We start from the raw sequence: 12,351 nt of genomic DNA, 5'->3' as shown, positions 1-12,351 counted from the left end.
CTTCTTCCTCACAGCCATGTACTATTCCATTGTATATATGTACCACAGCTTTTTAATCCACTTGTCCACTGACGGACACTCTGTTTTGGTTTTTATGGGGGGGGGGGAGGGAGGGAAGCATCAACTCCTTCCACTTAGTTGTGCAATTGATTGATTGTCATATGTGCCCTGACCAGGGATTGAGCCAGTGACCTTGGGATTGGTGACCCTAGGCTCTAACCAGTGACCTCTATATTCACTGTGCCACCAGCCAGGACACTTGGCTGTGTGGTTTTTTGTTTTGTTTTCAGTGTACTGGTCTTTCACATCTGTTCAGTTTATCCTTATGTATTTCATATTTTTGGTACTATTGTCAGTTATTTTTTAAAATTTAACTTGACCCTGGCTGGTTGGCTCAGTGGTAAAGTATCAGCCCAAAGTGTGGAAGTCCTGGGTTCAATTCCAGTCAGAGCACACAGTACAAGTGACCATCTGCTTCTCCCCTACCCCCTTCTCTCCCTCTCTCTTTTCCTCCTGCAGCCATGGCTTGATTGGTTTGAGCTGTTGGCCCCAGGCTCTGAGGATCTCTATGGCTTCTGCCTCAGGCACTAAAATAGCTCAGTTGCCTAGCAATGGAGCAGCAGCCCTAGATGGGCAGAGCATTGCCTGGCTTGCTTGGTGGATCCCAGTCAGGGTGCATGCCGGGTAGTCTGTCTCTCTGTCTCCCTGCCTCTCACTCAATTAAAAAATATTAACTTAAAAATGTTTTCAGTAGCCTGACCTGTGGTGGCGCAGTGGATAAAGTGTTGACCTGGAAATACTGAGGTCGCTGGTTCGAAACCCTGGGCTTGCCTGGTCAAGGCACATATGGGAGTTGATGCTTCCAGCTCCTCCCCCCTTCTCTCTCTCTGTCTCTCTCTCTCTCCTCTCTCCTCTCTAAAAATAAATAAAAAATAAAAAATAAATCGTTTAAAAAATGTTTTCAGTAGATAGAAATATAATTAAATTTTATAAATTGATATTATACCTTGTAAACCTGCTAAGCTCACTTCTTAGTTTTAGGAATTTTTTGTAGATTCCATTGGATTTTCTACATAGACATGAATTTTTCTGTGAATAAATTTAGTTTTATTACTTAGCCACTCCTAGTACCTTTTATTCCTTTATCTTGCCTAATTATACTAGATAGATCTTCCATTGCAAAGGTGAACAGATGTGGTGACTGCAAACATTGACTGATTTTAGGGGCAAAACAGTCTTTCTATTGAGTAGTATAATGCTAAGTTATGTTTACATGTATGTCCTTCCTCAGGTTGATGAGATACTTTCTGTTAGATTTGCTGGGAATTTTTATGAGGAATAATGCTTGTCTTGCTTTTTCTCCCATCTGTAGCAATGATTTTGTGTGTGTGTGTGTGTGTGTGTGTGTGTGTGTGTGTGTGTTTTATTTAGTGTGTTAAGGTGATATTTTATTGATTTCCAAACATTTAACTAAACTAACATTCCTAGGATAAGCCTCACTAGATCATGATGTAATATAATAAATATACTTGCTATATTGTTGGATTAGATTGGTCAAAATTTTGCTTAGAAATTTTACATCTGTGTTTATGAGTAATATTGGTCTGTAGTTTTTTATATTTTTTTTCTGTTCAATATTTGGCTGTTTATTATTTCTTTCCTAAATTAAGAAATGAAGTCGTGTGGGCCTAGAGTTTTGTTGGTGAGAAAGTTTTTAGCTACATTTTATAGATACACACACATATATAAACATACACTCATATATATGTGCGGTTTCTCAGATTATCTGTTTTTTGAAGGAGTTTTGGTTACTTATGTCTTCCAAAAATTTGGGCCAGTTCATTTAATTGTCAAAGTTACTATGTAGAGGCCCTGGCCAGTTGGCTCAGCGGTAGAGCGTCAGCCTGGCGTGCAGGAGTCCCGGGTTCGATTCCCGGCCAGGGCACACAGGAGAAGCGCCCATCTGCTTCTCCACCCCTCCCCCTCTCCTTCCTCTCTGTCTCTCTCTTCCCCTCCCGCAGCTGAGGCTCCATTGGAGCAAAGATGGCCCGGGCGCTGGGGATGGCTCTATGGCCTCTGCCTCAGGCGCTAGAATGGCTCTGGATGCAACAGAGCGACGCCCCAGAGGGGCAGAGCATCGCCCCCTGGTGGGCATGCCGAGTGGATCCCGGTCGGGTGCATGCGGGAGTCTGTCTGACTGCCTCCCCGTTTCTAGCTTCGGAAAAATGGAAGAAAAAAAAAAGTTACTATGTAGAGTTGCTCATATTATCTATCCTATTTATCCTTTTAATCTGTAGAATCTGTGACATCATTCATTTCTGTTATCAGTAATTTGTATCCTCCCCCCCCAATCAGACTGGGTGGAAGCTTGTCAATTTTATTGATCTTCTCAAAAAAAAAAAACAACAATATTTGGTTTCACTGATTTTCCTCAATTATTTTTTTCATTATTTCATTGGGGTTTTTTCCATAATCTTTAACAGACTTTCTTCTGGTTACTTTGTTTGTTGTTTGTTCTTTTTTCTAATGTCCTTTGAGATGATGGCTAAGGTCACTGATACGGGGCCATTTCTTCTTTTCTAATAGAGCTATTTAGTTCTATACATTTCCTCCTAAGGACTGCTTTAGCACTGTCTCACATATTGTGATATCTTTCTTTTAAAATTCAGTTCCAAATTTAATTTCCTTCCTAAATTATTATTACTATTTTGTTATTTAGAAGTATTTTATTTGGTTCCTAAATATTTTGGGATTTTCCAGGGAACTTTTACTGATTTCTAATTTAATCTCATTGTCAGAGGACATACTTGGTATGACTAGAATCTCTTTGAATTTTGGCCCAAAATATAGGCGGTCTTACTGTTTATTTTGCACTAAAGATGAATGTGTATTTTGCTGTTATGGGGGTGTTTTGTAAATATTAGGTCTAGTTAGGCAATCATGTTGTACAAATCCATATTTCTGGTTTCTGCCTAGTTCTATCAATTATTTAGAGGTATTCTATCAGTTTTTGGATTTGTCTCTCCTTTTAGTTCTCTCATTTTTTGCTTCATGTATTTTAGAGCTCTGTTTTAGGATTTCTATGACCTCTTGATTTGACTCCTCTGTCATTATGAAATGACCTTCTTTATCCCTGGTAATTTTCTTTTGTGTGTGTGTATGTGTGTGTGTGTGTGTGTGTGTGTGTGTGAGAGAGAGAGAGAGAGAGAGAGAGAGAGGGAGAGAGAGAGAGAGAGACAGACAGACAGGAAGGGTGAGAGATGAGAAGCATCAATTATTTGTCGCGGCACCTTAGTTGTTCATTGATTGCTTTCTCATATGTGCCTTGACCAGGGGGCTACAGCAGACTGAGTAACCCCTTGCTCAAACCAGATGAGCCCGCACTCAAGACAGCAATCTGAGGTTTTGAACCCGGGTCCTTTGCATCCCAGTCCAACACTATCCACTGCACCATTGCCTGGTCAGGCATCCCTGGTAATTTTCTTTGCTCTGAATTTACTGTCTAATAATCCTTCAGCTTCATTTTGATAGTGTTAGCATGGTATTGGTTATTTATATTTAATAAAGTACATTTTTTATAGCCTGACCTAATGGTGGTGCAGTGGATAAAGCATTGGACTGGGATGTGAAGGACCTGGGTTCGAAACCCTGAGGTTGCCAACTTGAGGGAGGGCTCATCCAGCTTGAGCGCAGGGTTGCTGGCTTGAGCCCCAAGGTCGCTGGCTTGAGCAAGAGGTCACTTGCTCTGCTGTAGTGCCCCTCCCCCCCATCAAGGCACAAATGAGAAAGCAATCAATGAACAACTAAGGAACTGCAACAAAGATCCGCAATGAAGAATTGATTATTTTCATCTCTCCCTTACTGTCTGTCTTGTCCCTATCTGTTCCTCTCTGTCACAAAAAAGTACATTTTTTATAGATAGCAATTGAGTCTTGCTTTATATCATTTATTTATTTACAAAAAGTCAAGTTTTCTGATTTCTGCCTTTTATTAAGTGTTTAGAACATTTAATATTTACTATGATAATTGATATGGTTAAGTTTGAATCTCTTGTCTTACTATTTGTTTCAGAACAGTTTTAGACTTACAGAAAAATTAAGAAGGTTGAGTATAGAGAGTTCCCATAGACCCAGGCTTCCAGTTGTTGTTCTCCTTCTCCTTCTCCTTCTCCTTCCCTCTTCTTCTTTCTTCTTCTTCTTGCAGGGAGGCAGACAGACAGACTCCCAATGTGTCCCAGGGATCCTACTGGGCAGTGTTCTGCCCATCTGGGGCTGCTGCTCCGTTGCTCAGCACCCGAGGTATTTTAGCTCCTGAGGCAAGGCCATGGAGCCATCCTCAAACCATTCGAGCCATGGCTACACGAGAGGTAGAGAGAGAGAGAGAAGAGAGGGTGGGGGCATGGAGAAACAGATGGTCACTTCTCCTGTGTGCCCTGATCAGGAATCTAACCCAGGGCTTCCACATTCAGGGCTGATGCTCCACGGCTGAGCCAATTGGCCAGGACATCCTTTTATTCTTAGCATCTTACATTATTAGTATTAATACATTTGCCACAATTAGTGCATCAGTATTGGTACATTTTACCTATTCCAGAGTATATGTTACATGTAGTTGTCATGTCTTCTTAGGCTTCTCTTGGCTATAACAGTTTCTTAGACTTGCCTGTTTTTTAAGACCTTAATAGCCTTGAGGAAGATTGGTCAGTTACTTTGTATGGTACTCTTCTAATATTTCTATTGGAATTTGTTTGATGGTTGTTGTTGTTTTTTTTGTGATCATACCAGTGTTATGGGTTTGGGGGCTGGAAGGCCAAGGAGGCCAAGTGCCACTTTTATCCCATCATGTTAAGGGTATATTGTATCAGCATGATTTTCACTGTGGTTTTGACTATGACCACCTACCTGAAGTATGTTTATTAGGTTTCTCAGCTGTAAAGTTTCCTCTTAAGGATCTGTTATTTAGTGTTCTCAGTAGCAACCCTGAGACTCCATAATTTCTTACTTGTGACTGATTCTCTGGAACTTTAAAGATTGTTTATAAGGCTATCATGTAGAAACTGTGTAGTCCTTATGGCCTGGTGATTATTATCCCCGTCCTTGACATTTTTGGCCTGTATTTATCTTTTCCTTATTTTGATTCTTTCCTTTATATTTTATTATTGCTTTATTTAGTATCTGTGTTCTTGTAGGCTACCTAAAAGTACTTTTTAGAATTGAGACAAAGCATTAAACTTGTACGTATTATGTGATATAGAGCACCAGCTGAACTTTGCTAATAAATCTTACACTATTTTTCAAAACTGTTTTTGTTTAGGGGAGAGGGAATTTTTTTGTTTGCCTCTGGTTTCCTTTTTAGGCAGAATAGTATTTTTTTTATATTTTCTATACAAGATAAATTAATATATATATTGAAAACATTAGTATTCTTGTACTGTATCTTCTGCTTGGTAAATTTTAAGCCACTTTTCCTGGTTTGATCATTACTTTTATGTAGGAGGAAATGAGTCTCAACCAGAAAGCCAGGAGGACCCCCGAGAAGTACTTAAAAAAACGTTGGAATTCTGCTTATCCAGGTAAGGACAGTAGTGGTTTTTCTAGTACCTAATACCTATGGTGTTGTACATTGGTTATTATATACAGATATGGCACTTCACATAGAGTATATTGCTGTTACTAAGTCTGTGTACGTCTATTAATAGGACATCGAGAAGAGTAAGTATAAATGTCCTCAGGCCAGAGTTCCCACAGTTGTCCACAAATTCATCTTGGTGATTGTTATCTGGGTTACTTTTTGAAATTTGGATTCCTCGGTTCCACCTTTTGCCCATGGAATCAATCAGACTCTGAAGTTGGGGCCTTAGATGGTCTCACAGATGTATTTTTTAGCACACTAAAGTTGGAGAGCAAATTTCCTATACTCATTCTCAAAATATGCCAAACATTGTAATAGTTGGGTTTTTTTTATACAGCACTTAGTTTTAGGTGTTTTTTTTCCTAATAATTTCCACTGAATAATACCTTTTCTGTTGAAAAGTAGAGTAGAATCTTTAAAGTTCAAATGGAAGAACTGAATAGACAAGAAGATGGGATTGAGCTAATGTAAATTTTTTCAGTAAGAAGAGAACAGATTGGCATGTGTAAAATTTTCTATGAATAGTGATGATTTTTTAGGTTTGTCTTTGGGCCTGCCTTAATAATTAAAAGTGTTTATCATAGGCCAGAATACTAGGAAGTAACTCATCTTCACACAGATTACTGGTTATCTGTGACTTAACCCGGTGACCCTCTAGGTCATGTTATCATCAGGTTTCCTTCTTTTTAATGCTGGTTGATAGAAAGTGCTGGGAAGCCGGGTGGATCTGCTGCTTCTCTGGCAAGTGTTCCAGACTGAATAGCAAGCATTTGGGCACCAACCTTTCCTGGTCTTTCCAAATTTTTCTTTTCTTGTTCTTCAGCTGGATTTCCTTTAAAAAATTGCGTTTGTGTTTTTAATAAGCTACTTAAACACTCTTTACAACAGATAAACTATATATACTTTGTAAAGATTTACTTGCTCATTAGTTTTGATTGTATAACGTGCAGTGTATTTTTCCTTTTGATCTCTCCCTCCCTACATGTCTTTGAAAAAAATGACCCAAGGCAAATAACAGAGTTGGAACTCAGTTCCAACTAACTCGGAAGTGACATCATGCCACACTCATACCCTTGCAAGGCTTATCTTAAAGAAGTGTTAATTAAGAGAGATTGTCTTTTTTCTGCAGGGAGAACCTTGCTAGTGACATGTACCTTATATCGCAGATGGACAGTGATCAGTACGTGCCAATCACCACGGTGGCTAATCTGGACCACATCAAGAAGCTCAGCACCGACCTGGATTTGATTGTTGAAGTGCTGAGATGTAAGTAAACGACAGTCTAGGCTGCACTGTACCTGGTCTTGACAGGATTGTTCTCACTAGTGTGACTGTTAGATCCACAGCCTTTCAGTGCTAAGGTCCTTCATGGCAAGTGGTGTCTTCCCTGCCATGTAGGCCTTTCTGACCAGCCCCGTGTCTTGTGAAGTGCCTGTGGCACTGGAGGTTGATGGGCTCCATAACAGATCATAGGTCCCGGAAGTGGAAAAGGCCAGTGGAGAGGTGAAAGAAGCTGTGATATGAGTGAAAAGTAAAATAAATACTGGTATTAAGGGTAAAGTAAATGTTTTAATTTGCATATTAAAGTAGTTTCTTTCAAATATACGTACCTTCCTGCTGAAGTTTTGGTGAAATTGTGTTTTTCCCTAAAAAGGTTTTGTGAATGAGGTTTCTTGGACATTTAGCAACATCAAAGAAAGGCTTAAATGGGTATATCAGAGAACCACAGTAATTCAGGAAATGTGGATAAAGAGTTACCTGCCATGTCACAAGTATAGTTTGCTGTTGCTGGTTTGCTTTGCAGATTGAGTCTTCTACAACCTAGCCATTTTATTTATTTTTAAAAAACTACTTTACTGAGGTATAATTAACATGTAGTGAACTGTGTGTGTTTAAAGTGTACAACTGAATCAGTTTGGACATATGTATACATCAGTGAAACTTTATCGTGGTCAAGATTACAAACACAACCACTCCTGCCTAAAATGGCTTCGGTGGAAATTAGTTTCATATTAAATATGCAATATGTTTGATTTTTTAAAGACAGAATTATTTTTAAAATTCACTTTTTATAATATGGTTTACAGTTACCAGGTAAATAATTTCTATAATCTCCCTCCTCAGTACTGCTCTAATGAACAGCTCCAACTAGGGATTCTTCACAGAGAACAGTGTGATAAGTGTACCCGTACTCCACTCAAATATTTCTAAATGATGAGACATCACCATGCCCAACTTACCCCATTTTTCTTAAGTTACTGCCATAACTTTCCACCTGACTCTTATAAGAAGTATTTACATATTCTTATTCTCCCTGAGTTACTTGCACTGCAGTCAGTGAAGCTTTTTTCTTAGTAGAAAAAGATGAACATCTTACTTACAAGTACAGTTGGATTTAACTGTTCACAAATTAATGTTTTCCTCTACTTTCTGCTCTTAGGCAAATATAAAGTCATTAAATTATTGAAATGGATAATGAAGAAGATGCAAACAAAACCCATGAAGTTTGAATTCTGAAAACTATACCACTGTTTCTTGAGACAATATTGTGCTATCCAATGTTGCCTTTTTTTTTTTTGAAAGTTCAGTTAGAACAGAAACCTATTTTATATATCAGTTGAGTTCCACCTGTCTCACTTATAAGGCCCAGCCACTTTCTTAATCTAAAAACACTTCTTATGAATTCAAAATGAAAAGTCGTAATAAGACAAAGTTATTTTATTTGGGGACTTATAGAAAGGAAAACTCATGAACGCTGAATTGTAATTGTTATTGAGCTGTTTGTTTGATAGTGTTACATTTATTATAGCTCTTACAGGACTTCAAATTCTCTTGTTTTATAGTTTTGAGAACTGGAACATGCAAGATTAGCTTAAAGCCTTTTGCTAGTTTACAGTTATACAGGTTTCTTTAATGTGTTTAGTTACATAGTGTAACATCTCTTTGGAGTAGCTGTATTATATCATAATACAATGTAAATGATTGGTTTGTTTTAATGTTTTGTTTTACCATTTGTTTCTCTTTATAGCTTTACCTTTAGTCCAAGTGGATGAGAAGGGTGAAAAAGTGAGGCCAAATCAGAATCGTTGCATAGTAATTTTACGTGAAATCTCTGAATCCACCCCTGTAGAAGTAAGTCACTTCTGCTCAGAAGGCTACTTGGGGCAGGGGGTGTACGCACGTGTGCTGCCTTGTTTACTTCTGTTTTTTGGAGATTATATTTTTAAAAATTTTATATGTATAGTAATCCTTTCTTCCCAGGATTTACACACGGGTAGTTACAATGTGATTCATATATGAGAGTGGTTCTGAAACATTTTGGGCTCAGGACTCCACACTACACTTTAAAACATAGTTAATTTCAATACTTAGAAATGAAAAGAAATGGTTTAAATATTTATTCATTTTAAAATAATAAACCCACAAGTTAAGATAAAGAACGTAACTTTTCAAAACAAGTATTTTCACAGTAGGGACACTGCAAAGAGTGTAGTGAACACCAGAGTAGCTTGTGCTTCATTCGAACTGACGGGCCTGCGGCAGTGTAGATGCTGCGATGGTAAAAAGGCAAAGAGATCTTTAAGTGGAGTTTAGAGATCATAATTTGAGAACTTCTAACTTAGGCAATAATTTTAGGGAACCACAATATTTGAGTCATGAAAAGTAACTTACTATTAAATAATTGCTATAAAATCTGTGACTTGTTCAGATGTTTAAACTGAGTTGCATTGTGTAATAAAACAGATGGTTTTGCCTTGAGAATGGAGAAGTCTTCACACAGTGCATGTAAAAAAAATTTATTTTTTTTGTTGATTGGTTGATTTGAGTTTTCTCATAGGTCACACTTTTCTATTCTTTTTGCATGAACTTTGAATAAATGCCAAGCATTGGGTGCTGAATGCTATTTATTCCTTCCTCTGAATATTATTGAGCTTTGTTCTGAGGTTCAGACTTGGTGACAGTTTGGTTTTTAGGGGTGTTTGTTAGGTGAGAGCAAAGCTGATTTCCCTGGGCTGACAGAAGGCCCCAAGGGTGAGCCGGCTGGCCTGGGTTGCGCTCTGCTTGCCCTCCTAGCACTGCAGCCTGGAAAGTCCACTCATGAGCCGGGTTCTGAGCTCACCTGCGCTGCACAGCCTGAGGTCTACTATCTGAAAACTACATGTTATTTCATGTCTTTTGTCTTTTGTTTTTAATTGTTTCATGTGGGAGGATAAATCTGGCTAATCTTGGCCAGAAGCAAAAGTCCAGCTAGTTTTTAAATTTCTTAAATGACTCCCTACTTTCCCAGCCGCCTGGTAAAATGAAATGATATTTTCATGTTAATTTAGCTTAATATCTTGGAAGTAGAAAAAACTGTCAGTAGTTGTAGACTTACTTTCCTGTGGCAGTGGGACCCTAATTCTAGAAACCACATTGAACTGAGCCCTTCTAAAGGCGAGATTTATTGGATATCAGTATGTTAGGCTCTAAGGATCTGTCTTTAAGAGCATACATCATTTTTATTTGGTGAGAACAAAAGATGGCATGATTGAGAATTAACTTCTAACTTTTCTTTTTACTGTAGGAAGTAGAAGCACTATTTAAAGGAGATAATTTACCAAAATTTATAAACTGTGAATTTGCCTATAATGATAATTGGTTTATTACATTTGAAACAGAAGCTGATGCACAACAGGTAAGCTTCCCCAAGACGTACAGTGTTTACCAATGCTTAACAGTTAGTACATATGCATAGTGAGACTAACTTTGGGTGTTGGTTTGACTTTTACATCATGGGGTTAAATTTGAATACAAAGTGCAGAGGAAATCAAGTTGTGGAAACTTAAATAGGTATTTGTGGACACATTTTTTGTAGCAATATGAGAAGCATATCACATACAGTCTAAGGACATGTAAGACAAATGGCCAAGAACAATTAGTTCTTGTATCCGGACAGAGAAAGGTTTTAATATTTGACAAGTATTTTGGGAAATTAAACCTGACCTTACCTTTTATTTTGCATCACATGTGTTACAAGAGACCTAAAAGGACACCAAGGCTGTGGAGGAGACACAGAAGTTAGGATTGTCTCCCTGCCCATAAAGGAAGAATTTCCTCAGGGGTTTCCAGTAGACTGTATTGTAAAGGAAGTCTGCAGAGTGTTCAGTGTTAAATGGTGTGAATGCAGGGGGTTCAGAGAGAGAAATGAGTATTTGAAAGGTGGGCTTTAATTGGATAGGGACGGGCACTCACTGGCACTAGGAGAAGCACTAGCAGGTGGGCTGCTAGCCTTCATTGTTAGTGGGATTTGGAGAAGATTAAGAACTTTTTTTTTTTTTTTTTTGCATTTTTCTGAAGCTGGAAACAGGGAGAGACAGACAGACTCCCGCATGCGCCCGACCGGGATCCACCCGGCACGCCCACCATGGGGCGACGCTCTGCCCACCAGGGGGCGATGCTCTGCCCATCCTGGATGTCGCCATGTTGCGACCAGAGCCACTCTAGCACCTGAAGCAGAGGCCACAGAGCCATCCCCAGCGCCCGGGCCATCTTTGCTCCAATGGAGCCTTGGCTGCGGGAGGGGAAGAGAGAGACAGAGAGGAAGGCGCGGCGGAGGGGTGGAGAAGCAAATGGGCGCTTCTCCTGTGTGCCCTGGCCGGGAATCGAACCCGGGTTCTCCGCACGCTAGGCCGACGCTCTACCGCTGAGCCAACCGGCCAGGGCTGATTAAGAACTTTTGACTATTGCAATCCTAATCTTTTCCTTTCCCAAACTGTAATCCCAGTTTCAAGGAATTATTACTAGGAACTCGGCCCCTGCTTTCCCTATATCAGGATTCTTAGCCTCTGGTCTCTGGAAGACTTTCATTGTATCTATTAATACTTTAAAAATGTATATAGATGTTGTATATGAGAATTTTGGGTACAGATTTTATAGCTCTTATCAGGTGTTTTTGTTTTTTTTTTAAGAAATCTGTGGCCCAACAAATTTTAAGAATCACAGTTCTGGTCTTGTCCACTATATTTTAACTGTATAATTCCTATTTGAGCTATCAGTTCATCTTATTTAAAAGATTGACGCAATGGTATTTTGGATGATTTTATCCTCAGGCTTACAAATATCTGCGAGAAGAAGTCAAAACTTTTCAAGGAAAACCAATTAAGGTAAACGAGACCACTAGTTATATTTTATTTGTAAATCAGTACTGTATTCTGAAGTATTCTAATAGACACTCATTATATTTTACACAGGCACGGATAAAAGCAAAGGCAATAGCTATAAATACATTTTTGCCAAAGAATGGATTTAGGCCTCTGGACATGAGCCTTTATACACAGCACCGCTATACAGCATCGTTTTACTTACCTCCCATCTATAGCCCCCAGCAACAGTTCCCTCTGTACAGCCTGATTGCCCCGCAGACATGGTCAGCAACACACAGCTATCTCGATCCACCTTTGGTGAGTGAGTCTCGTCTTGTCTTGTCGCTTATGTAACAGAAAATTTTGTTGTAGACACTGCACTGGATGCTTTGAAGCAGGGGTAGTCAACCTTTTTATATGTACTGCCCACTTTTGTATCTCTGTTAGTAGTAAAATTTTCTAACCGCCCAACGGTTCCACAGTAATGATGATTTATAAAGTAGGGAAGTAACTTTACTTTATAAAATTTATAGAGCAGAGTTACAGCAAGTTAAAGTATATAATAATTATTACTTACCAGGTACTTTATGTTGGATTT

General features: G+C 38.9%; 1 protein-coding gene across 8 annotated transcripts in view; it reads left to right on the top strand.

The window, feature by feature from the left end:
• Positions 1-12,351, top strand: part of LARP4B (La ribonucleoprotein 4B) — a 400,705-nt gene that overhangs the window by 368,389 nt on the left and 19,965 nt on the right. For 7 of the 8 annotated variants that reach the window (XM_066385230.1, XM_066385228.1, XM_066385229.1 and 4 more), the window contains 6 exons: positions 5,494-5,572; positions 6,761-6,897; positions 8,660-8,763; positions 10,196-10,306; positions 11,721-11,774; positions 11,862-12,071. In XM_066385230.1, the coding sequence (XP_066241327.1) occupies positions 5,494-5,572; positions 6,761-6,897; positions 8,660-8,763; positions 10,196-10,306; positions 11,721-11,774; positions 11,862-12,071 (695 nt within the window). Of the gene's footprint in view, positions 1-5,493; positions 5,573-6,760; positions 6,898-8,659; positions 8,764-10,195; positions 10,307-11,720; positions 11,775-11,861; positions 12,072-12,351 lie in introns of those variants that run through there. The other variant, XR_010751565.1, reaches the window with a different exon arrangement.

The sequence above is a fragment of the Saccopteryx leptura genome, chromosome 5, assembly GCF_036850995.1.
Source record: "Saccopteryx leptura isolate mSacLep1 chromosome 5, mSacLep1_pri_phased_curated, whole genome shotgun sequence".
NCBI classification, from domain to species: Eukaryota; Metazoa; Chordata; class Mammalia; order Chiroptera; family Emballonuridae; genus Saccopteryx; species Saccopteryx leptura.
Note: the sequence above shows the minus strand (reverse complement) of the source record. Positions and strands in the feature narration are given on the sequence as shown.